At 37.6% G+C, this 24512-nt stretch overlaps 2 protein-coding genes across 2 annotated transcripts; both read right to left on the reverse strand.

The window, feature by feature from the left end:
- Window positions 1–73: 73 nt before the first annotated feature.
- On the reverse strand, window positions 74–11733 carry arpc1b (actin related protein 2/3 complex, subunit 1B). The gene is made up of 10 exons (XM_056453966.1): window positions 11646–11733; window positions 11059–11133; window positions 7796–7900; window positions 7481–7703; window positions 3177–3284; window positions 2889–3095; window positions 2740–2815; window positions 2464–2660; window positions 491–581; window positions 74–400 (listed from the first exon to the last, which is right to left on the reverse strand). Exons 2-10 carry the CDS (start codon window positions 11120–11122, stop codon window positions 362–364), a joined length of 1110 nt encoding a protein of 369 aa, XP_056309941.1. The 5' UTR covers window positions 11123–11133; window positions 11646–11733; the 3' UTR covers window positions 74–361.
- Window positions 11734–15168: 3435 nt separating this feature from the next.
- On the reverse strand, window positions 15169–22326 carry arpc1a (actin related protein 2/3 complex, subunit 1A). The gene is made up of 10 exons (XM_056453967.1): window positions 22160–22326; window positions 20358–20447; window positions 20176–20280; window positions 19322–19544; window positions 19132–19239; window positions 18839–19051; window positions 18652–18727; window positions 17481–17674; window positions 15671–15761; window positions 15169–15574 (listed from the first exon to the last, which is right to left on the reverse strand). Exons 2-10 carry the CDS (start codon window positions 20419–20421, stop codon window positions 15536–15538), a joined length of 1113 nt encoding a protein of 370 aa, XP_056309942.1. The 5' UTR covers window positions 20422–20447; window positions 22160–22326; the 3' UTR covers window positions 15169–15535.
- Window positions 22327–24512: the final 2186 nt, after the last annotated feature.

The following is a 24512-nucleotide window of genomic DNA, read 5'->3' on the forward strand; positions in this document are numbered from 1 at the left end:
TGTCCATATGCATCACATAAATATTAGTAATAATTATCTGAATTGCAGTAATGATGTAGGAAAACATTCAGCATGTAATTATAATTATTTTATTGCATTTTATTAGAATTCAATGCGAGCAACTTGCAAAAATCTCCAAATTAAAGAAAAGCAATCTATGACCAGCATTTAGATTCAGACAAAATTCCCTTTTGGTTCATCCAGAACCAATATGCTAAATTGTATGAATATATAAACTCCTTAATCCACTAAAACTGTTAATCAAAACTTAATCTTGGAAAAAATACATAGACAACAGCAAAAATAAGATTTTTAAAGCTAGCAATCTGACAGCAGACATGTTCTGGAGTCTGTTGAGCGTCTAGACAATCTTGAGGTCTTTCATTGCAGATTCAAGGGTCTGAAACAAACATTGCAGAAGAAATAAAATCATATTTGTACACCAATAAATTCATTATTATGGAAAGCACAAGAGTTTGACGGCTATTACCTTTACATCCCAAATAGTCATGCCTCCATCCATACCAGTGGTGCAGAATTTGGAGCACTTAGCTTTTCCCCCATCAAGAAGTGAGATTTGGCTAAGTGAAGAAAGGAAGAATGCATTTTATCTTATTAGTAAATACGAAGTATTTCAGCGCTACTAGTGGCATCAACCAGAATTACGCGCAAACTGAGTCCTTCAAGGTTGATGACTTTTTTTGTTGACTCGGAAAAGAGTTAGCATTGTAGCACTTCCATCGTCCTTAATCAGTGTATTTGATTGGTTTTAGTTTAATTGCTGGAATAATGTCTAACACAAGCTTAAGATATTATCTTTTTTTCATTAGTAACACCACTACAGATTTTTTTTAAAAAGCTATTATCTGTCCACCAGAAGGTGCTAAAGTTAACAGTAGGCCTGCTAACAGGTTGTGGTTGGGACCACAGAGATCGCCAGGAACGTTAAAGTCGACATCTAGCAGGTAAAATCCTCTACTCACCACTGACTTTCAAATCAAACTATCTGATTTTACACTCAAACTGACTTTTACATTTTTAAATATATATATATATATATATATATATATATATATATATATATATATATATATATATATATATATATATATATATATATATATATATATATATATATTTTTTTTTTACATAAAGATGATGGCATTGAAGTCAAGAAATTGATGTATGTTTATAGCCTATGTGTAATATCTTGACAACTGTGGTGATTTAATTTTGATCATTTAAAATTAATTCATTCATTTTCCTTCAGCTTAAGGGGTTGCCACAGAGGAATGAACTGCCAACTTATCCAGCATATATTTTAAACAGTGGATGCCCTTCCAGCTGCAACCCAGTACTGGAAAACATCCACATACACACTATGGCCAATTTAGTTAATTCAATTCACCTATAGCACATGTCTTTGGATTGTAGGAGAAACCGGAGCACCTGGAAGAAACCAACACTGGGAGAGCATTCAAGCTCCTCACAGAAATGGCAACTGACTCAGTCGGGACTCGAACCAGTGACCTTGCTGTGAGGCGACAGTGCTAACTACTGAGCCACCTTGACGCCTGTCATTTAAGATTAATGTGATGAATAAATGTAAGGTTATGATAACATGACAACAATGCACAAAGAAAAAAATATTCTGGTTTCACGTTCAAAAGACAATATTGTCCAAACAGCACTGTTCACACGGATCTGTCAAAATGACAAAAAATGCTGTATTACACATCAATAACATTCACATTAGTCTTTTTTTTTTTGAGAAATTTGTGATTTTGTAGTTTCCTTAGAGATAACGTTTCATCTCAACTTTTCCAAAGACATTCCAATAGCACAATGATATTATAGCACCTAAAATAGTCCCAACTACCAAGACCTACAATTAGAATCTGTTAAAATTATTGAAACTTTTTTTTTTTTTTGAGCAAGATGCTAATGGTCTAATCCGATTCAATGATTTATGCTAAGCTGAGCTAAAATTGCTCCTGCCAGACCCAGGAGCAAAAATGGTAAAACTCAACTGTTTAACTGTAGGAGACTTGTAAAACATGTGTTCCTTTAAGGCTGGACTACTAACAGTGAGGCAACAGAGGGGCTGAGTGGTTAGCAGTGTCTCCTCACAATAAGAAAGTCGCTGGATCAGTTGGCATTTCTGTGTGTAGTTTGCATGTTCTCCCCATGTTTGCGTGGGTTTCCTCCGGGTGCTCTAGTTTCCCCCACAGTCCAAAGCCATGTGCAATAAGTGAAGTGAATAAATTAAATTGGCCGTAGTGTATGTGTGTGATTGAGTGTGTATGGATGTTTCCCAGTATTGGGTTGCAGCTGGAAGGGCATCAACTGTGTTACACATATGCTTGACAAGTTGGAGATTCATTCATTGTGCGACCCCTGATGAATAAAGGGACTAAGCCGAAGGAAAGTGAATGAATTAACAGTGAGAACAGCTTTGTGTACCTAATGCTGTTCTTGTGCAGAGACTCCAGCACTGCTTCTTTGCTTTCGGTGGTGGCTTTCTTATCCAGGTTCTGGAAGCGCTCTCTGGCTGTCATTCCCTTCTGAGCACTTTGTTTGGGCACGTCAAGTTTGCCTCCGAAAGACAAGGCTGCTTTGTTGGAATCGTAGACAAACAACACAGGGTAGCAGTCATGGCCCTGAAAAGATATGACAATCAGGAGACAAGCTTTACAGATCGCCGTGGCATCAAGGTCTGGCATTTTTTATAATACTCACAGCCGCCACTAGGCTGTTCTCAGTGATGAAAGTCACGCACAGCAGAGGCAAGGTTTCTGAAGTCAGACTGGCACAGCTGGTGAGATGAAAAGAATAATTGAGTAATTATGATTTTTAATGGTCAGTGATTTGATTTGAGCAATACTCACACTGCAGTTTTTCCTCCTTCGGCCACTGCCACAGTGCTGTCATGACTGGCCCACGCCACACGATTCCCACTGTCCGAGAAACAGACCCCGTGCACCCATCCTGAAGTACCTGTTGATTCAAACATGACCTCCCCGAAGGGCATTTTAGAGCCCCATGCTGTTGGAGCAGGCTTCTCCTCCACTTCCTTTATGTAGGCAGAAAAGATCCTGGTGGCAGATTTTACAAATAGGGAGTTCATATGATGGCCATAATCCTAAAATAAACATAAAAATCTGATTCGACCTAACCTGCATTTAAAGTCGCATGATCCAGCTGCCAACAGGACATTATTGGGGTGCCAGTCCAAACAAAGGATGGTGGAGCGGATGGGCTTCTTAATATGCTTGCACACCCACCTAGGATAAAGAAAAAATAAAACTATGCATTTTAGCCATTCGTTTACATGACAACACCATTTTGTGGGACTGATGCTGTTAAAATGTCTTTGTTTTGCGAAAATAGTAACAATGTGCAAGTGCATGACATGTTCAGTTTATAGTGAGTGACTAGCAAAACAACAATGGAGGACAACAGGACAATATGTTCACTGAAGCATAGTCTCTCTTTGCCAAAGTTACATCTTCTCATACTGGTCTGGCGTGCACAACACAACATTTTTAAATCCCGACTCTTGTAAACAGGGATTCTTTTAAACATTGGAATTATAATTTACAGTACATTGTTGTGTAAATGTACTCCAGAATAGGCATGGGACGATAACCTTTTTCAAGGTTTACCGCGGTTTGGAAAAGTCAAGGTTTTAGCCATGTTTTATAAACAAATTTCGTCACATATTTCTTAACAGACAATCATATTATTATCCACTAAGCTCGAGACCAAACACCTATAAATAGTCAAACACGTCATACCTCTATCTTCTCTTGACTTCAGCATCCCTCTACCACCCCAACTCCACACTATTAAGCCCGATACCTACTTAAATCTGAGGGAGGAGCGTTCTGGAGCCGGGCTACACACTGCGCTCTGACCCTATCTCTCTCTATCCTGATAAGGGGAATAAAACGAGTTAGGGAGTCTTTCCGAGCTCAGAGCCCTCTCCCCGGACAGCACACCAAATACACATATTCTATTGTCAAATATTTGTGAGTGTGAACTCGTGAAAAACCAGCAAAACTTTATGTTATACCGTTCCTACGGTATATGTAATTTTTTTTTAATTTACGTGTTTTTTTTACAACTATTTAATCTCGATTTTTTGGGCAACAGTATTTCTAGCTGAAAAGGAGCCTCTACCTCAAAAGCTACCATTTCAAAATATTTTAAATGTTTCTCAAAATAAGATCTATTGAGTTCAAAGGAGAAAATGTTCTTGTTTTTTACTCAAACATTTAAAAAGAACTTTAGAGCAATGATCACAATACCGTGAAACTGGGATATCTTTATCCAAGGTTATCATGATGTAACAATCTTATACCGGCCCATACTTAATCCAAAATATCCAGTAAAAACAACTGATTCATTTGTTATTTCTCAGTAACTTTATATTTACATACAACATAAAATTCCTGTTGAATATAGACACAGAAACAAGACACAGAAACCTTCAAATAAAACAGTAGTGTTAACACTAGCTGTATTTAATGTGCTGTAATATATATCTGTGTATTTCCCTCATCGCTAACACTGTGATGTCCTGCTAGTATGCTGCTAATATGAAGCGATGCCTGCCTTCCTAGCATATATCCTTCAAATTGAAATGGACGTCAACAGAGCTTTATGATTTATTTATTTATTTATTTTTATTGAATGCTTGAAAAATATTAACAACAAATGTCATCAATCAAACAACAAACCAGGGGTTTTCAGTCATTTAGTCCAAGACAAGTGCCATGTCCTTTATCAAAATCCTTGTTCATATTGCTTTTAAGTTTGTTGATCCCTCAATAGACTCAAATTACATCTTCAATTCAATTTTAAACTAAGAACAAAAGGTTTACACTTACAAAACTTGCTTTTATGAATATGAAATTTGGCCAACAAAAAAAATAAGGTTTATGAAATTCATTTCATAAATGAAATGAAATGTTTCACAACGTTTCACATTAATGGAAACCAAAGAAAACACACTTATATGTAAATTCAAAATCTGCCTTAGCAGAGCTTTATGATGTTGCAGCATTAAGCTGCAGCCTGACTAAACTGGTTTGTTCAAAGTGCTGGTTTATTCAGTGACTAACTGTGTCTGAAAAAGCATTTGAGTAGGTATTTTGGCAGCTCTAAAAAGCTTGTTCTACACTGAAAAAATTTATTCAAAGATGATTCCATGAATTTACTAATTTTTTTTACGTTAAGTGGTTGCAAACAATTAATTTGGCCTGAATTTAAACAAACAAATTAAGTTGAGCATTGCTCAATTTAATTTGTTTGTTTAAATTGAACACAAAAAAATAGTTTGCAACAGTTTTGCACACTGAAAAAAATTACTCAAAGATGATTCCTTGGAATTACTCATTTTTTTTACGTTAAGTGTTTGCAAACAATTTATTTGGGCTGAATTTAAACAAACAAATTAAGTTGAACATTGCTCAATTTAATTTGTTTGTTTAAATTCAACACAAATAAATTGTTTGCAACAGTTTTGCATGCAACACTTTTTTCAGTGCATGCAACACTTTTTTTCAGTGTATACTGTAGTATGACTGCATGTAGAATAAATGTAAACTGGACAACATACAATATTCCCAGTACACATCAGTTATGTTGCTTTACTGGCATTTACAAATCCTGTCCCATGGTCTTGTGTCATAGTTTTGTTGACACGCTTAAGAGTTTTGTCAGAAATAACAGTTTGTCTGGGTTCTTTTGCCTAGTCTTTCAATGGTCCCGTCTGTGAATTTGGGAGTATTTATTTTTGAATTACATTATTTTTTGTCTGCTATAGTTTTTATTTCTTGACTAAAGACAGATTAGTTCTTGACTAAAACAAGTGGGTGATTCAAAGAATCATTGGTAACACTTTAAAATAGTGATCCATTTATTACAGTACACATTATCTTTGTTAACATTAATTAATGGAAATAACAATGTTTCTTGTTAACTCACGGCCCATTAACTAATGTTAACAACACAACATGATTTTAATAACGCATTAGTAAATGTTAAACTATGGATAATAATGTACAAACTTTTAGTAAATGCATTACTAACATGGACATTATTTATTAGACCATTACTTTAAAGTTACCAAATAAATTATTCAACTCATTAATTCAAAAATAAAGATTTATTTAGGAGTGCCATTACTGATTCTCAGAGAAAAAAAAAATTATTTAGAAACTAAACAAGTGGCCAGTGGTCTAATCCTTGCAGATCACTGGTAAAGTGATTGCTATAGAACAATAAATTTGTTCATTCAAAGCCATTATTTGGACTACACATCCAGTCATGCACCGCTCACACACACCTGTTCCAGTGTCCATTGATTACACACACACACAGCTGGAGGCTTGTTACAGGCTGACCACAAGGACTATTTATACAGCACACACACACACACATCAGGGCTGAGTCTTGTTTATCTGTTTGTGAACATTACGTTTTCCTTGCCGTGTTAGATCCTTGCTTTGTTGTATTGTTTATTCCTGTCTGCTGCCTGCCTTTTGACCATCTGCCTGTTTACTGACCACACCTCTGGATTTCCTTTATACATCTTGTCCTGCCCATTCTCCTAATAAACCCTGCATTTGGATCCTCAACTCGGTTGTTAACGTCCGTCACACTACAGAACACATGAAATGTTTTATTCAACTGATTCTTTCCAGAACACTGATTCATTCAGTAATTAAAAAATAGTGAGTTGTCAGCGAAACAGCCTAGTGGTTAGCGTGCTGACATATGGTTCAGGAGCACGTCAGGGCATCCTAAGTTCGTATGCCTGCTTGAGGACATTTCCCAACCGTCCGCCCCTCTCTCTCTCCCACTCCACTTCCTGTCTCATCACTGTCCTATCTAAAAAAAAAGGCCAAAAATCTTACAAATAAATAAATAAATAGTGAGTTAAACAATCATGAATTAAACCAACTAAGAATGCCACTAATCATAAGGCCCAATGTGTCTTTATTTGTCTATTATTTCAACAATGTTAACAGCTCCAAATTGACTGGCTATGCGGTGTATAAAATGTACATTAATAATAACTTTAAATTTAAGGATTGTACAAAATTTGCCTTTCAGCAATACTGAAAGCATGCAAGTAATATATCTTTCATTTTTAATTTATCATTCTGAATAGTGTCATATATCGTCGATATATAGAGTGATATATTTAACAGCCAGATTTGTCATACATAGAAGCATCAGTGAATGAAAAATCAACTTTGAAAGTGCTAGCATCCTCCATTGTCCATTTTTAGGCACTTCATTCCCAGCACTGCTTTAAACCAAGCAGTGGTTTAAACCCTTTTAAAAACCATTTAAAAATAAAAGAGTGAAATCTGCCATCTGCCTCGTGACATAAGTAGATTAACCACCATCAGTCAATTCTTTTCTGTCAGAAGGGGCTCAATATCCATTTCTCCTGCCTGATACTCACCAGTCATTATCCTGCTCAAAATAGCACACAGAGATCAGACGTGAGCCGCTTCCCACAGCAAACTTGTTTTCCTTCGGAGACCATTTCACACAGCGTGCAGCACGGTTGATCCTGAGAATGACCAGTGTGGGCTTCCATACGTCTCCCTTTAGGGTCCAGACGTATGCGTTACGGTCGGTGCCGCAGGTGACGATACGATTGCTATCTGGGGCCCAGTCAATGCCTTGGTGATGATGAGAAAACCATTTGAATTAGTTTGGATTTGGTCACAATAAAGATCTCAAACTGTAGGTCAGATAAACCTTCTAAACTTACCAGTAACCTGGCCATTGTGCTCCTTCAGCACATGTATTTTGTTCCAGTTGTTTCCTGCCTTATTGTAGATGTGCACTTCATGGTTATTAGGACACAGTGCGATTTCTGAAGGAGACAGGAATCCAGTGGATAAAATATTCAACAGAAGACTATGACAGAAATACCTTGACTTGACGGATTGGATAATAGTCTAAATATTTTATTAGCTGCTACTTGTTTATTCAGTTTTTATTAATGCAATCTATTGTCTGTCTGTCTGTCTGTCTGTCTATCTATCCATCTGTCTGTCTGTGTCTGTCTGTCTGTCTGTCTCCATCCATCCATCTATTTATCTGTATATCTATCTGTATATCTATCCATACATCCATCCATCCATCCATCCATCCATCCATCCATCCATCCATCTATCTGTATATCCATCCATCCATCCATGATATCATTGACTTTTAAACTTTATATTTCTTTATTTTTTTACTTATTTTAAAGGAAATAAAGATCCCAAATATCCTGAAAAATCCCAAATATCACATTCCAGATCCATGTTTGCACTATTTATGATGGATATAATACGAGTGATTAAAAGTATATAATTGTAAAAACATAAAGGATGTTTTAATTAATTCATTTTCATCCCCTTTTCCGGGGCCAGGTCGCGGGGCAGCAGTCTTAGGAGAGAATCCCAGACTTCCCTGTCCCAGACACTTCCTCCAGCTCCTCCGGGGAGATCCCGAGGCGTTCCCAGGCCAGCCAAGAGACATAGTCTCTCCAGTGTGTCCTGGGTCTTCCCCGAGGCCTCCTCCCGATGGGATATGCCTGGAACACCTCCCTAGGTAGGCGTCCAGAAGGCATCCAAAACAGATGCCTGACCCACCTCCGCGGACTTCTCTTAATGCTCTATTCCAAGCTCCTTCTGGGTTACAGAGCTCCTCACCCTGTCTATAAGGGTTCACCCTGCGAAGGAAACTCATTTCGGCCGCTTGTATCTTGTCCTTTTGGTCATGTGAGAGTAGGAACATAGATTGACTAGTAAATTAAGAGCCACAACGGGCCGGTACATCGACTGCATTACTGCGGCCACTGCACCAATCCGCCTGTTAATCTCATGTTCCATCCTTTCCTCACTCCTCCATGAACCACCACCGTGGTGGAGGGGTTTGAGTGCCTAAGTGATCCTAGGAGTTATGTTGTCAGGGGATAATGCCCCTGGTAGGGTTTCCCAATGCAAAAAAGGTCTTAGGTGACAAGTCAGACTAAGTGCGGTTCAAAAACCCCTTATGCCCCACCCTGGAGTCAGGCCTGGGGTTGTGGCTCGTATGCGAGGTGACTGGGTTTTTTCCCACGGAACCCAGCTGGACTTAGCCCGAAGGACTAGGTCAGTGCATTGTGGAATAGGTGGTGGTCGAAGGTTAGGACCACGACAAACTGATTGTCAGGCACTGAAATGTTTTTAATTTGTCTCTAAAATTATTGTCCACCTGTATTGTGACTACTGGTCCATTAAATAAAAATTGGCAAATAAAATGACATCATGCATTAAATTGCTGACATCACTTCTGGAAAATCATTGGGAAAGGTGCGTGAGAGCCTCTTTTTTCCCAAAGATTTTTCTGAGGAACCTCTACATGTCAGGGGATAAATTCTTTTTTGTAGGATTAGCACGCTGACTAACATTCAATTCTCTATTCGACAGCATTTTTTGTGTGCTTTGCTTAGTGTAATGGCTGATTTAGGGTATGTTCACCCCGTTTAGTCAGAAAACGAAAGAACAAAAACAGCAGCACACTAATATAATGCTTAAAATCACGCATTGTCTTTGCAAATTGAGAATTTATTTAGGAGATTAACCATTTAAGCTGGTAAGACCGAACAAAAAACTCGAGAAAAGAAAAAAGTAATGCTCAGTGGATTCGAGACAAACTAAATTCAACCTATCCTTATTTCAGAGCAGTATTCCATCTCAGGACATCAAGGATAAAATGACATGTACTTATATAAAATAAATAATGCATCTGTAATTTGATGTAAGGTGCTTGATGGGTGCACAGGTTAATTAAGTAACAACTTAATTAAATAGCGTTGAATTTTTGACACTTTTACAGTCTTAAAGGGATAGTTAACCCAAAAAGGAAAATGACCTCATTCATTCTCACTTTTGTGGTTTTAAACCATTATGAGTTTCTTTATTTTGTTAAAGATAAAAGAAGATATCTTGAAGAATGCTGGTTGCTGGCACCTATCGACGTCAATCGTATACTATGGAAATCAATAAGTGCCAGCTACCAGCATTCTTCAAGATATCTTCTTTTGTGTTCAGCATTAAAAAGACACTCAAATATGTTTAAAAGAATGAGAAAATAGTAGATTTTCACTTTTGGGTGAAGCTTTAAAGCCAACTTGTACACTTGGTTCAAACACCGGAAATGCAACAAGCTAGTAGACAAGTTGTCATGTGCAAAGACTGCAATTGTGGGTATTTGAACAGGCTGGATTCTGAAACATTATCTACTTCAGCAGTTGAGCTTGCACCTTTCTCATAGGTGAGCTAAAAATGCTCATGTTTTAACAGCAACAGTACGTTAAAACTTCAAGTGTTTCTCAGCCGTCTCATTTCCCTGCTGTTGCTCTGCGGTCTGCTGAAGACGTACGACATCAGCAACAAAGCACCATTCATGGTAAAACAGGAAGTCTGGGGGGAATTAGTCATTACTGCTTCTCTCATCATCAGCATGGAAAGAAAAGCAGGGCGGCAGCAGTGAAAAGACACAACTTTTATACGTTTGCTCTTTTAACAGCAGATTGTTTGTTCTTGCTTTGGATTTTCCAAGAGAAAACACATTTAACTGCTGACTAGGTTCAATCCGGCACCATAAATTACGCAAAAAATGTGCAAGCTGTGTGTATTTCCGTGTATATACTAATACGTATCTGGAAGGATGTTCAGCTTTTTAGACTTAACAAACTATTAGCCTGTTGGGCACCCAAGGACCCAACGGAGGTTCAGGTAAACATTCAAAGTTTACAAAAAAAAAAAAAAAAGCAAGAAATTGGCTTAACCAGACATTCTTTGTGAGTAAATCTCATAGTTCGCATTCTGAAAATCCTCGAAAGTATTCGACTCATGATGAAATGGGCTTTGGAGACATTGGAATCATTTATATTTTCAGCAATGATGCTCCCAGAGTTCAGATGCTGATGCATATCTTTAGCTGTAGAGACAGGAAACTGCTTCAGAGAGTAGAGATGCTGCGAGTATGAGAACTTACGGGTTCGGTCTTTGTTCCAGGCATGGCAGCTGATGGGTTCGAGAAGAAAACTGTGATAAGCCATGGTCGCTTTTCCTGAAAACGAATAGGCATTTTGAGATTATACGGTAAATATTCATACCAAAGTACTACTCATTTACTTCCGTAGAGACGTGTCTCTAAAATGGAGAACTGTAGAACTTCCTAAAAACTCATGTTATTCATGTTGATGCTGTAGGTCAAACTTGATGTTTTTGCCTCAGTAACTGCAAACGCTTCTTTGGTTCCTTAGTGTTTGAGCTAAATTAAAACCAGAGCAGAAAGGAATGTCACAAGGCCAGATGCTCAGTCGTCAAGAAAGAAAAACACATAAAACACCTCTCCTGTCTAATCACAGTTTGCATCATTTAAAACAACTAACGGTCCTCTTTGCTCAGGAAGTTTGCAGCGATGAGCTACTAATGTCAGATGTCAAAAACACTGAAACACGTTTCTTCCTAGGTGTCATTCTGCATGTTAGTGCACGTTAGTCACCAGCATTGCAAAACTAGAGATTGCTCCAGATCTTCTACATTCAGATAAGCAAAACCATATGTTATTCTACTTACCCAGGAAACCGTAAAAACACAGAGATGTTAGAGGGGGGGGCTGACAAAGCCTGCGACAGAAGCCTGGGTTCGTGGACTCTGAGCAGTCAACACAGAGCTTTGCTCTGAATGAACTCAACTATTTCCTTAGTCGTTTTTCTCTCCAAATATGCACTACTTCCCCTTCCCTGTTAGAAACATATAACCACTTCCTTGTGTGGGCGGCTGTCTGCTAGGCGAGGAGGGTTTTCAGCTCAACTCCCCTTCACATTCTCTTTGGGTTTGCATGTATAACGTGTTCTCTTTTTAAGCCATGTATGTGCACTGATGATTTATGGGCACTAACAAAAGCAGAACCCCTTTAAAAGGAAGAGTGCAGTGTAAAAGAAAAATTAAACATTAGTCCCCAGTCTCACAGGCAAGGCTTAGATCTAGACTAAAATGTAAATTTGAGATGTCTCAACTGAAAGACAGGCCCGTAGCCAGCCTGGTTCTTTTTCCTCTCTTGGTTCTATTTAATAATGAGATTTAAATACTGTATTTTTGTGACATTCTAAGCACTATTTTTAGCTTGATTAGCTTATATAACCACACTTTTTGAGGTACCAAAAACATTTGCTAAATATATAGAATGAAGAAATATGAAAAAAAAATACTTATTTTTAAATACAATTTTTTTTTACATCATATACAGTATTGTTAGAAAAAAATGAGTTAGTTTTAAATAAAATTAAATTAAAAACTGTAGCCTGTTTTCATTTATTATAAATAACAAAAATAACGTTTTTGATAAACAACAATTATTATAAATAACAAATAACAAACTGGGGTGCGTTTCCGAAAACCATCAGTAGTCAACTAAGGTCACAAGTTCCGTTGTTACAAACATAGTTCGTTTATTTGGTATTTCCCAAATCCATCATTCCAACAAAGATTTGCAAACTGCGTCACAAACTTGTGCACTTGCAACTACACCTCTAGAGCTGTAGTTAGAAACATAGTTCCTGGCTGTGTTCTATTCCCAGTTATCCCCCCCCCCCCCCCCCCCATTATAACATTTAAACTTGGAATGATTAAAAACAACATTAAAGTCATCACTCTTCAGGGTAATTTGCTTTCAAAGTATTTTTACAGTTCAGTTTTAGCGATCTTCATGTTTACAGTTGCAGTGCCTTCGTAGTGCACTTTGAAAACATTGATCCGTGGCTCATGACGAAAGCTATAGGTGACCTATTATTTAAAAGCGGAATTTATATTACATCTTCAAAGCTTTTGAAAACAAAAAACATAGCATACGTTAATTCAATTCAATTCAATTCACCTTTATTTGTATAGCGCTTATACAATGTAGATTGTGTCAAAGCAGCTTCACATAAAAGGACATAGTAAATAGGAACAGTGTAGTTCAGTTTGTAGTGTTTAAGTTCAGTTTAGCTCAGTTCAGTGTGGTTTAATAATCACTACTGAGAGTCCAAACACTGAAGAGCAAATCCAACGATGCGCAGCTCTATAGATCCCGAACCATGCAAGCTAGTGATGACAGCGGAGAGGGAAAAAAACTTCACTAAATGGCGAAAGTGAAGAAAAAAAACCTTGAGTTAATGCTTATAGTAGGTTATTTATTAAGTACGTACTGTATATGACATGAGCCTGTTGGTTAGAACATTTCTGCAATGATTTTCATGTGTCAAATTGTAAAAGTAAAAAATAATAAACAACATCCTACTTAATAATGATCATCATCATAATAATACAATCGTCATCATCATTATTAATATTATTATTAAAGTAGGATTTTCTTCCTTTCCTAATAAATAATAAATATTAAATTTCATTTCTTAATAAATAGCCTCATTATTTATATGATTTATATATGAGATTAGAATATGTGTTAGCTTTTGTAAGTGATTTTATGTTTTAAAATAGAATGTGTAATGTTCTCAATAATATCTGAAAAGGAAACATAGGCCCTATATGTGCCATTTACATAGATTTCAATTAATATGGAAACGAGTGCATGTTTTTTTTTTAAACAAAACTAATAAAGGATAAAAAAAAAATGCATTTGCATGTAAAACAATATAATTTGTACAAAGAAATGATGGGGTTCTTCTCTAGAGAAGTTGTTACTCCACCCCGTTTAGAGCATTATTATAGGCGTTTTACATTATAACTAACGGGGTTCAGACTAACGTTTTTGGGATACACTTTTCACTGCATTGTTCTTTTCCCAAACGATGCATCGTACTATGACAGTTCAGCCATGAGTTATGTCGTTGTTTGGGACACGCACCCCTGGCCAGCACATTCAACTTTCCTCAGTCAGAATTTGGCCTTCTGAGTAATAAAAACTTAAAACATAATAATATTAATAATCCAGAGCTTAAATTTTTGAAAGTTCATGGATAACAAAAAAAAGAAGCCTAATTCTTATTAAAATTAACTTTAACATGCCGCTTTTGGTGCTTCAAATCTTTTTATTGATTTTTTTTTTTCTTTCAAAAATAAGGTTCATGATTCAGAATAAGAGACTTCACTTTCATCATATTGTATGGTTTCTTGCACATCTGGATGTTGGACTCATAAAAAACGATTGTTTGGATTCATCAGAAGCCTTCTTTGATGGTTTATTTTCACAATTTATGATGGCATAGCAGTCAAAATAAGACAAAAGCTCATGTTTGGGAAAATACTGGACCTTTTATTAGTGGAGAGTGGGTCGTTTGAACCACCCGAACCCCCCTGGCTAGTTCAACACTATCATTGTTTTGTTTTTTCTATGGGATTACTTAAATGTGTTCAATAATCTATAGCCTAATTCAGGCTAAATGTAAACTCTGTCTGTGAAACCAGGCCTAAGGGTGCAAACATGGTTAGCATGGTTTAAAGTCAGTTTCACACTTAGCTGATGATCGATAATAAAGTTTGTTTGGCATACTGTCCCGGGAGAAAGCTCTGAGCTCATAAGATACTCAAGCATGGGGCTCCCTCCCGTTTGCAGGGTGAGTGGAGAGTTTGAGATCAGGTAGATCTCGAAAACTCCCCTGCTGTTTATAGCTAATGACCAATTAGAAATTGCTATGGAGAGATAACTGCTGACTAGGAGCACATCTATGGTGCCAATTTAGATTAGTCAATTAACTTAGGTCGCATGTCTTTGGTGGCAGGAAACCCATGCGAGCACAGGGAGAACATGTAAATCCCACACAGAAACGTCAACTTGCTTGGTAAGGACTTGACCAGTGACATTCTTGCTGTGAGGCAACAGTCCTAACCACTGGGCCACCATGCTCACCCATCTAGGAGAGTAGGAGGAGTAGGGGTGGAAGGGGGGACTCTTCAAAACAAAGATGACTGTGGTATGGAACTTTTGTTTTTTACGGTGACTGAGAAATCATCTGATTGGTGAATTATATATTGGCTAATGCGGGATCAGCCGTGGTCAATCATAAGCACGTGATCCTCTCGAAATTAGTTTATAAATAAACTATCACAAATCATGAAGGCACTGAATCGGACAAGAAAACGAGACGACATTTCCAAATGGTGTGTATATGTCATTTATTTCTAGCAGACCATTTACATAAAATTCTCCTTTTAATTTAACTTCTCTCCGGTTTCCCTGGAGAGCTGAAACATCTTAATCAACCATCACACACTGCTGGGGTGCCAGCTTTGGCATAGATTTATTTTTTTCCTTAAAAAATAAAAAAAACAACAACAAAAAGAAAACAAAGATCCTAACCCCCTTTTTCCATTAGTGTTTTTCCATTTTTTTTTAAAAGTGTCACACAACAGTTCACACCACAGCTCAGTGCTTTTTTTTATTTAAAAACTTTCAGAAGTGTTATCGGAAAACTCCTTGTTAGTCTTCAAGCTGCATTGCTTGTGCTGTCATGCTAGTGTCAGTTTTACATGATCCGCAGGCCCTGGATTGAAGACTCTAAGGTCTGTGGGAAGATTAAAGTAAATATGATTGATTTAGTTGACTCAAGGAATAAAAAAGGAAGCATGTTTGGGGTCATTTCAAAATAACCGATACAAACCTTGAAATCCCATATGGTCATTGCTCCGTCAATTCCTGTAGTGCAGAATTTGCGACAATCTCTTTTGTCTCCTTCATATATAGACACTTGGCTGCAAAAAAAATGTGGATTTTAATACTGTGCACATTACAAAAATATTATAATAATAAACTATTTAAAAGTCATTTTGGTCACACTTTATTTTGATGGTCCGTTTGTTGAGTTTAAATTACATTACATCTACATGCCAACTAATTCCTATTAGATTACAAGTAGACTGTTAGGTTGGGGTTATGGTTAGTGTAAGTTGACATGTACTTGCTAAGTTTCTTATAGTCAGTTAACTGTCTGTTTAGCAGCAGTATCAACAGTTATTAAGCAGACAGTCTACTAATACTCAAATGGACCATCGAAATAAAGTGTTACCGTAATTTGTAGTTCATAAGTTTGAGGTTTTAAAAAATTACTTTTAGGAACTGTTCATGCTCCAAATGATAACTGTAATATATTATATGTAATATAAGCTAAGTTAGCATTCATAACATTTATCACAGGCTACTTTTTGTGCTCTTATAAGCAAAATGGTTTATAATTGGCTGTATTTTCAAGAGTTCACACTTAGCTGATAATCAATAAGGCGTATTTGGCATGCTGTCCCGGGAGAGAGCCCTGAGCTCGTAATATCCTCGAGCCCGGGGCTCCCTCCTGATAGAAGGGCGACCCTGCTTGTCGCCGCATGAGAAGTGTAAACTAGGGTTGTTTTCGGTGATAATTTGTTTAGTCGATTGACTATGGTTTTATGTTTTTGGACGGTGGGAGGAAACCGGGGGACCCGGGGGAAACCCACGCGAACACGGGGAGAACATGTAAACTCCGCACAGAAACACCAACCAGCCCGATAGGAGGTTGGACCGGCGGTGTTCTTGCTGTGAGGCAACAGTGCTAGCCACTGGGCCACCGTGTCGCCCTATCGGAAAAAGGGGAAAAAAGTAGGGGTGGAAGGGGGGAGCTTCAAGACGAAGATAACTGGAGTGAAAAACTGGTTATTTATAATGCATCCGTAATCATCTAATGGGTCAGATTACGGAGGTAATGAGGAGCCAGCCGTGTTGATCATAAGCACGTGATCCTCTCGAAATTAGTTTATGAATAAACCGCACTTAACCTTGTGAGCTCTGTTATGTTATTTTATTTTATTGCCTTTTCATAGAACTCTATCGTTGTCATCCTACGGAATAAAACTTTCATTATGTGAAGTATTTCAACAGCTTCATAAAAGGTTTCCATATTAATTTATTTAAAAACAATTGTTTATTACTGTCATGGCCCAAACATTTGTACGCTAATGTGTGTGTACATAAGGCATCGGACGGTGACCGTTTTCAAGGTTTACTGCGATTTGAAAAAGGTTTTAAAAGATTTTTAAAACTGCCAAGATTTTCTGCTATACCGTTCCCAAGGTATACTATAAGATTTTTTAATGTTTTTTATGACAACAGTATCTCCAGCAGAAGAGATATCCAAAGATACCGTTTTAATTGTGAAGAAATCTGTTTTTAAAACTAATGAAGACAGCAGAAGTCAGAGATTCTTTTGAATTGATTAGCCTGACATGTTTACTGCTCCAAAATGTTTCTCAAAATAAAATGTGTATTGTGTTTAAAGGGGAAAAGTTTTAGGTTTTTACCCAGACATTTAAAAGGAATATATTTTAGAGCAGTGAGCACAATATCGTGAAACCGTGATATTTTTATCCAAGGTTATCATAATGTCAGAATCTTATACCATGCCTAGTATATGTGTATATAAAGTTGCTAGGATTTTGGCCTACGTGATGCTGTTCTGATGCAGGGTTTCTAGGGTGCTATTGCGGTCCTCAGTGGTGGCCCTCTTGTCCATGTTGCGGAAGCGCTCCATGGCAGAAATGTTGCGCTGGATGCTCTGCTTTGGAATGTCCAACTTGGATGTAAAGGTCAAGGTTCCACCATCATCAAAACTGAACAGCATAGGGCAGCAGTCGTGACCCTGATGGGGGAAATAAGAAGTCAAGATTAAGTCCATGGCAAGGTTAGGTTATTCAATTCACATTTAGCTGGTTCAGTTAGATTTAGGTGCAATTTTCACTAGTGCGTTTTAGCTTTAGGATCAATGTTTTGTTACGGTTTTGCCTTAGTTTCCACACTACTTCAACGTCTTCGACCTTCAGAAATAGAGCATTTTGACAACACTGAAGACCCTTTTTAGTTTGGAAATGTTCCATTTCTGACTGATCTTCTGGACTGTTATGTATCGTTCTCCGATTCATCAAGTCAGTCTCACATGGCCATTACACAAGCAGTATGCATGCCAGCAAAATATGTGCATGCCCAGTGAGGGTGAATAGTCAGATATCGTACGATTTAGGCTGTATAGTGTGGACAGAGATTGTTTAACGCAAGTAAAAATGCCAGTCTGGATGAGGAGCACTTTCATATAAAACAGCATTTTTCTGTGTAAACAGCCTTAGAAAGCATGAATGCTGTGTTTATGCAGTTCATTCGAATAGGTGTGAACACTGCACCAAACAAATGAATGAATAAATAAATGACGGCTGCTGGAATGGTGGGTTTTGGCCTGCTTCCAAATGATTCCAAACTGAAATAACCAAAGACATCTACACAAACCAAAAACGGGACATGATGTCCCAAGATGCAGCCCTAAAAAAACTAAATGCTCTAGCATGCCTGATCAGTCCGTTTTTTTCCTCAATATACACCCCAGAAATCTGTTCCTATGCAGTGATTCTCTGTTTATGTATCAAATATTGCATTCATAACAACTCTTCATAACTCTCCAATAATTAAAACAACATAATATGCACATACCATGAGCACTTGTTTTTACTTTGTATACTTGGGTTCAGATTGAAATGACCTAGACTAAATGTGTATATATTATTATATTTACTCCAGATCAAACTCCCCAAGAGAAGCGAACTGAACTAGAAATGTAAAGGTTCTTACTGCTGCCACTATGTTGTTCTCAGAAACAAAAGTCACACTCAGAAGGGCAAGGAATTCGGTTTTCAGCTGACTTGGCCTGCAAAAGAGATGCATGCAATTTATCATGATCTGTTACAAAATATCTCCACTAGCAAATACAAAATGGTTTTAGCATTTTTTTAACACACCAACTATCTGGGATACTCACGTTGAGCTTATTGTGAGGTCCACTACAGTGACAGTGCTGTCATGGCTGACCCAAGCCAATCTGTTTCCACTGGCAGAGAAACAGACGCTGTGAACCCAACCTCCACTTCCCGCCCCACCAAACTCTGCCATCACCTGCCCAAAAGGCATCTTGGACCCCCACGGGGTTGGAGCTGGTTTCTCATCCACCTCCTTGATGTATGCAGAGAACACCCTAAAAACAAACGTATATGATTCAGAGCACTTATCATAACATTTCATTAATTAAAGACATCGAGTGTATGCAAAGTTCACCTGCATTTGAAGTCACATGACCCAGCTGCCAGAAGCACATTATTTGGATGCCAGTCTAAACTGAGGACAGTTGAACGGATGGGCTTTTTGATGTGTTTACTAACCCACCTAAAATAAAAAATAATAATTAAGACCTGAAGGATTACATTTTTAAAAAGTGCAGCGGCCCAAGATTTTAACTGTGACCAACCAATCATTTTCAGACTCAAAGTAGCAAACGGATATGAGTCGGGCTCCACTCCCCACTGCAAATTTGTTCTCCAGAGGAGACCATTTCACAAACGTGGCAGCACGGTTGATCCTGAGAATAACAAGGGTGGGTTTCCACACGCCGTCCTTTTGACTCCATACATAAGCATTTCGGTCAGCTCCACAGGTCACAATACGATCGCTTTTAGGAGCCCAGTCAATGCCTAGAAATAAACACAAAAATTGCTAGCCGGTAGTGTCACGATACTGGAATTCGGTACCAATCGATACAGAAATTTTAAAAACGTCCATTTCCCGCTAACATTTAAGCACTGTTGAACTCGTTCTGAAACACTGCTGACTTGCCATTGTGTTCATGTGCTCAACAGAAATGACTGTGATTGGCTGTGAAAGTCATCAGTTCATCAAACTCACCGCTGTTTACTGAGTGTAACCACAGATACAGGGACACTGGCCACCTCGATCAGCTGGTTTGTCTACAAGCACACATACGAGCAATCCGCTGATGAACCGTGGCTTTAAAATGCTCCAATGTCCCTGTATCTGTGGTTACACTCAGTAAACAGAGGTGAGTTTGGTGAACTGATGAGCTTCACAGCCAATCAGTCATTTCTGTTGAGCACATGAACACAATTGCAAATCATTGATGTTTAAGAACGTGCTCAACAGCGCTGCATTGTAAGCAGGAAATGGATGTTATTAAAATTTCTGTATCGATTGGTACTGAATTCCAGTAACGTGACAACACTATTAGCTGGTCATTTCAACATAACATTTGCTAGTAACATAGCAAGCATGATATTCTTCTTCAGTCAGATCTGCAGAGATTTGTACCTGTGATGTGCCCATTGTGTTCTTTTAATTCATGAACTTTCACCCACTGATTTCCACTTTTCTTGTATATATGGACTTCGTGGTTGTTTGGGCTGATAGCAATTTCTGTCAATAAAGCACAACATGAGATTAGACAGTTAAAAAAATTATAAAAGCATAAAAGAAATGAGAGGCTTTCTTACGGGTCCTGTCCCGGTTCCATGCGTGGCAGGTGATGGGTTCCAACAAAAACTGGTGAAGTGACATTATCTTCAAAGAATTTGCACCTCAGCCTGAAAAAGCAGCAAAACTCATGGTTGATCGCTATGCCAGTAATCATATAATAATAATATTAATTAAATAATACCATGACTTCATTACTACTGCTTGGTCTAAGTATATCAGTGGACATATACAATCTTTATTTTCTGACCAAATTTGGGACACCATTACATCCTCCACAAAAAACAAAAAACAAAATCATCACATGATACATTGGAAACTATTGCATACACTATTTATCTCCCTTAAAACGATTTTATATGCATTTACCACCTTCTACAGATTGTAACTGATGTTTACAGAGGGCAGTTGGCACTTATTTTCATTATTATCGGGAATGTCCTGCACTTCTTTTTGGCCTTCAAATTCTATTTGGTCTCAGCTGGCAAATGATTGATACTTCATTTTTGTTAGGAAAAGATGTAGAACTGACTCCACTATGATTTTTCCAACATGTCACTCTTAATGCAACAAAAGAACTTAATCTTAGCTGCCTTCACAGCTGCTAAGAAAATATTAGTCTGCCGCTGAATCCCTGCTCATAGAGTGAGTAGATATCAATGGCGTCTATCTTTGCTGGACATTATTTGTATGAAACATTCAACAGCACACATACATGGAGCTCAGTCAAAAATTGTTAAGTACTGCTAATGTGCAGCTTTTCGGTTTGTATGTACTTTATGTATCTCATTATGTAATAGTTTTTTATTTGTTCTTAACTTCTACTCTTTATTTGCTTTAACATTATTCTTGTTTTTTATTTTCATTTTTTTTACAGCAATCTTTTAACTTCTGTTATTATAGAACAAGACTACCTGGGTGGGGATGAGGGGTTGTTTTACGATAGTCATATGCTGTATTCTTTCTATATTAAACAAAAAGTGAAATAATAAAAACAATTGTTCACAAAAAAATAATAATACCATGACTATTAATATTTCTAAATAAGCAAATGCAAAACCTGGAATGGAGTTGGAGTGGCTCGAATATGAACAATAGGCGGGAAAGATCTACTGACACAAGCTGATCCAGTCCTGTTTTTAACGCGATCCTACTTTGGTGACACGCCAAGATTTATGTTTTTGCTTTTAATTTGGCAGAAAAGAAATGATTAACGAGGAGAACTTAACATTTTGATCAAACTTACGTCTCTCAACTTTAATTCCCTCCTTATTACTTCTTTCTCCAAGCATGCGCTCTGTAATTAATAGTAAATGGCTTTAAATTTGTTGAAAACTACGCAAACCAGCACAGATAAACTGACAGCCCGAGGCTAAATCACGTCCGTCTGTCCATGTCCTCAACTACACCTGCACAGTTTTTCGTTTGTATTTACACACTAAAGCCAAAATGAGGCCTGTTCAACCAGCAAAACAGGATGACGGCTGTCAGTTTCCGATTTTCAGGGCGTGGGTGAAGCAGAAGATCAATATCTGATGCCGAGGGCTTCTGTTCGCGAGCTGTCTGCCTGCTATTAGCCGAAAGCTAACGCGAAAAACACATCAATTCCAGAACGATCACACAGAAAGCAGGAAAAAAGACTCCGGATATAAAGTTAAAAGTCTGTATAACGTTATATAATCGCAAACGCTATTATAGCGCGACTGAAGTTACGCAAATGTTCGTGGTCTGTTAAATTTGAGGATCAGGAAGGCCTTTCTCAAGATGCCGGTTGAGTCCGCTCCCTGCTGACGGAAAAAGGCATGACACGGGCCTCGTTTACCTGAACAGATGCTCCGCTTCTCGGTCAAATCTTCGTAAAGATGTTCGCTAGCGGTTGTACGCTGGACGGACTTGAATTCGCGGACTCTGGACAGTCGACACGAATTCACTCCGACTGCTCTCTTGCTCCCTGATTTCGGCCTGTCAAGGAATCCAGGAAATGGCACACGGCTCAGCGCGCATGCGTACGCACGGCAGAGCAGTGGGCGTGTCCGTGTTGAAGTCATTCAGGAGACAATGGTAAGAGATGGGAGTGTGTGAGCAGGACGGGCTCCACAGGTCACACTGGAGAGTGCAGCTCTTGATGTAAAATAATTTTAGAACTTTTTTCTGGACAGCTTGAAAAATGAACATTTGTTGGTAATTTACACACTCTCTGGCAAATGAAGGTAACTTTTGGTGATTCATTAAAGGGATAGTTCACCCAGACATGACAATTTCCTCATTATTTACTCACTTAAGTGGTTCCAATTTTCTTTTTTTCTTCTGTTGAACACAATAAATGAAGAGTGTGGATGGAAAGCAGCCATTGACATAGTAGTCGTCGTTGTTGGGTACAATTAGTACACACACTCTCAGAAATAAAGGTACAAGAGCTGTCACTGGGGCAGTACCTTTTCAAAAAGTACATATTTGTACCCAAAGAGTTCACATTGGTAACCCAAATGTACCTAAAAAGTACCTTTGTGGTACCATTATGGACCCTTCAGGTACAAATATGTACTTTTTGAAAAGGTACTGCCCCAGTGACAGCTCTTGTACCTTTATTTCTATGAGTGCAGAGTACAACAAATATTTTTTTAACCCTACTTGCTGACATAACAAAAGAAACACTCAACAATTGTGTTATCAAGATTTTCACAATATGGAAAAAATAATGTGAGACTGATAACGGCAATCAGACAAGAGAATAACATCAAATTTACTCTGGCCATAGATGACTCTGCATTTGAAATGCCTCGTACAAACGGTAATTTGTTTTTTGTAATTTGATGCAAAGATGATCTAATGCATACATAAATACATATTAATATGTATACATTAAAAAATATAAATATTAAAAACTTTAAAGGATTTAAGATGCTGATGACCGTTAAATGCGTCTTAACAGTGTTGTGAAAAGGGTCCTTGTCTGTGTTTTCCTCAACATTGTTTATTATATTTTCTTTTGTGGTTAACAGTTACAAAAACAGGTTTAGATCAAGTGGAGGATGAGTAAATAATGCAGAATTTTTTTTTGGAGTAGAATCATATACAGGTAAAACTAAAATAATACCAGTGGTTCCTGGTGATATATAAAGCTTATGAAACAAAAAACATCAGTGTGAAAAAAAAATCACCAGCAATAATTTATGTTTATACTGCAATAATATATATATATATATATATATATATATATATATATATATATATATATATATATATATATATATATATATATATATATATATATATATATATATAATTTAATTTTTCCTAATTATTTTCTTTTTTGGATGAATGCAGCATTCATGCAACTTCAGTGTTTATACGTTATTGCGTGCATATTAATTTATTCAAGAAGTCATTAGAACATCAGAAACCTTTTAAACCGTTAAAGTTTTGGTGACTGAAATTGTATCCCTTTATGTTGCTTTGGATAAAATTAAATGATTACCAAATGTATTCATGAAACAGAGCACTCATAAATACACATTTCACTAAAGAAATGCACCAATTCACAGACATTGCATGCTCTTTGAAGAGAATGCAAGCAAGCCAATGCAAACAAAAATCTAATGTTCATTCATTCATTTTCTTTTCGGCTTAGTCCCTTTATTAATTTAGATTCGCCACAGCGGAATGAACCGCCAACTTATCCAGCATATGTTTTACACAGCGGATGCCCTTCCAGCTGCAACCCATCACTGGGAAACATCCATATACACTCATTCACACACATACCCTACGGTAGATTTTTAGCATACCTGATTCACCTATAGCGCATGTCTTTGGACTTGTGGGGGAAACCGGAGCACCTGGAGGAAACCCACGCGAACCGGGGGAGAACATGCAAACTGAACACAGAAATGCCAACTGACCCAGCCGAGGCTCGAACCAGTGCCCTTTTTGCTGTGAGGTGATCGTGCTACCCACTGTGCCACCACGTCACCAAAATCTAATGTTGTCAAATATTATTTATTGTTTGTGAAAGACAAAATGAGTTGTTTTAAGGTAGCAGCATAGTTATTTATTATTGTGACATATATCAAGTAAATGGACAGCTATATTTTTAGCATATGAACAGGAAATTAGATAATGGGAAATGATACAGAGTAACTTCATGTTGTCAAGCATATTTTATGAAATGTAAG

This window comes from Danio aesculapii, chromosome 3, assembly GCF_903798145.1.
Source record: "Danio aesculapii chromosome 3, fDanAes4.1, whole genome shotgun sequence".
Classification (NCBI taxonomy): domain Eukaryota; kingdom Metazoa; phylum Chordata; class Actinopteri; order Cypriniformes; family Danionidae; genus Danio; species Danio aesculapii.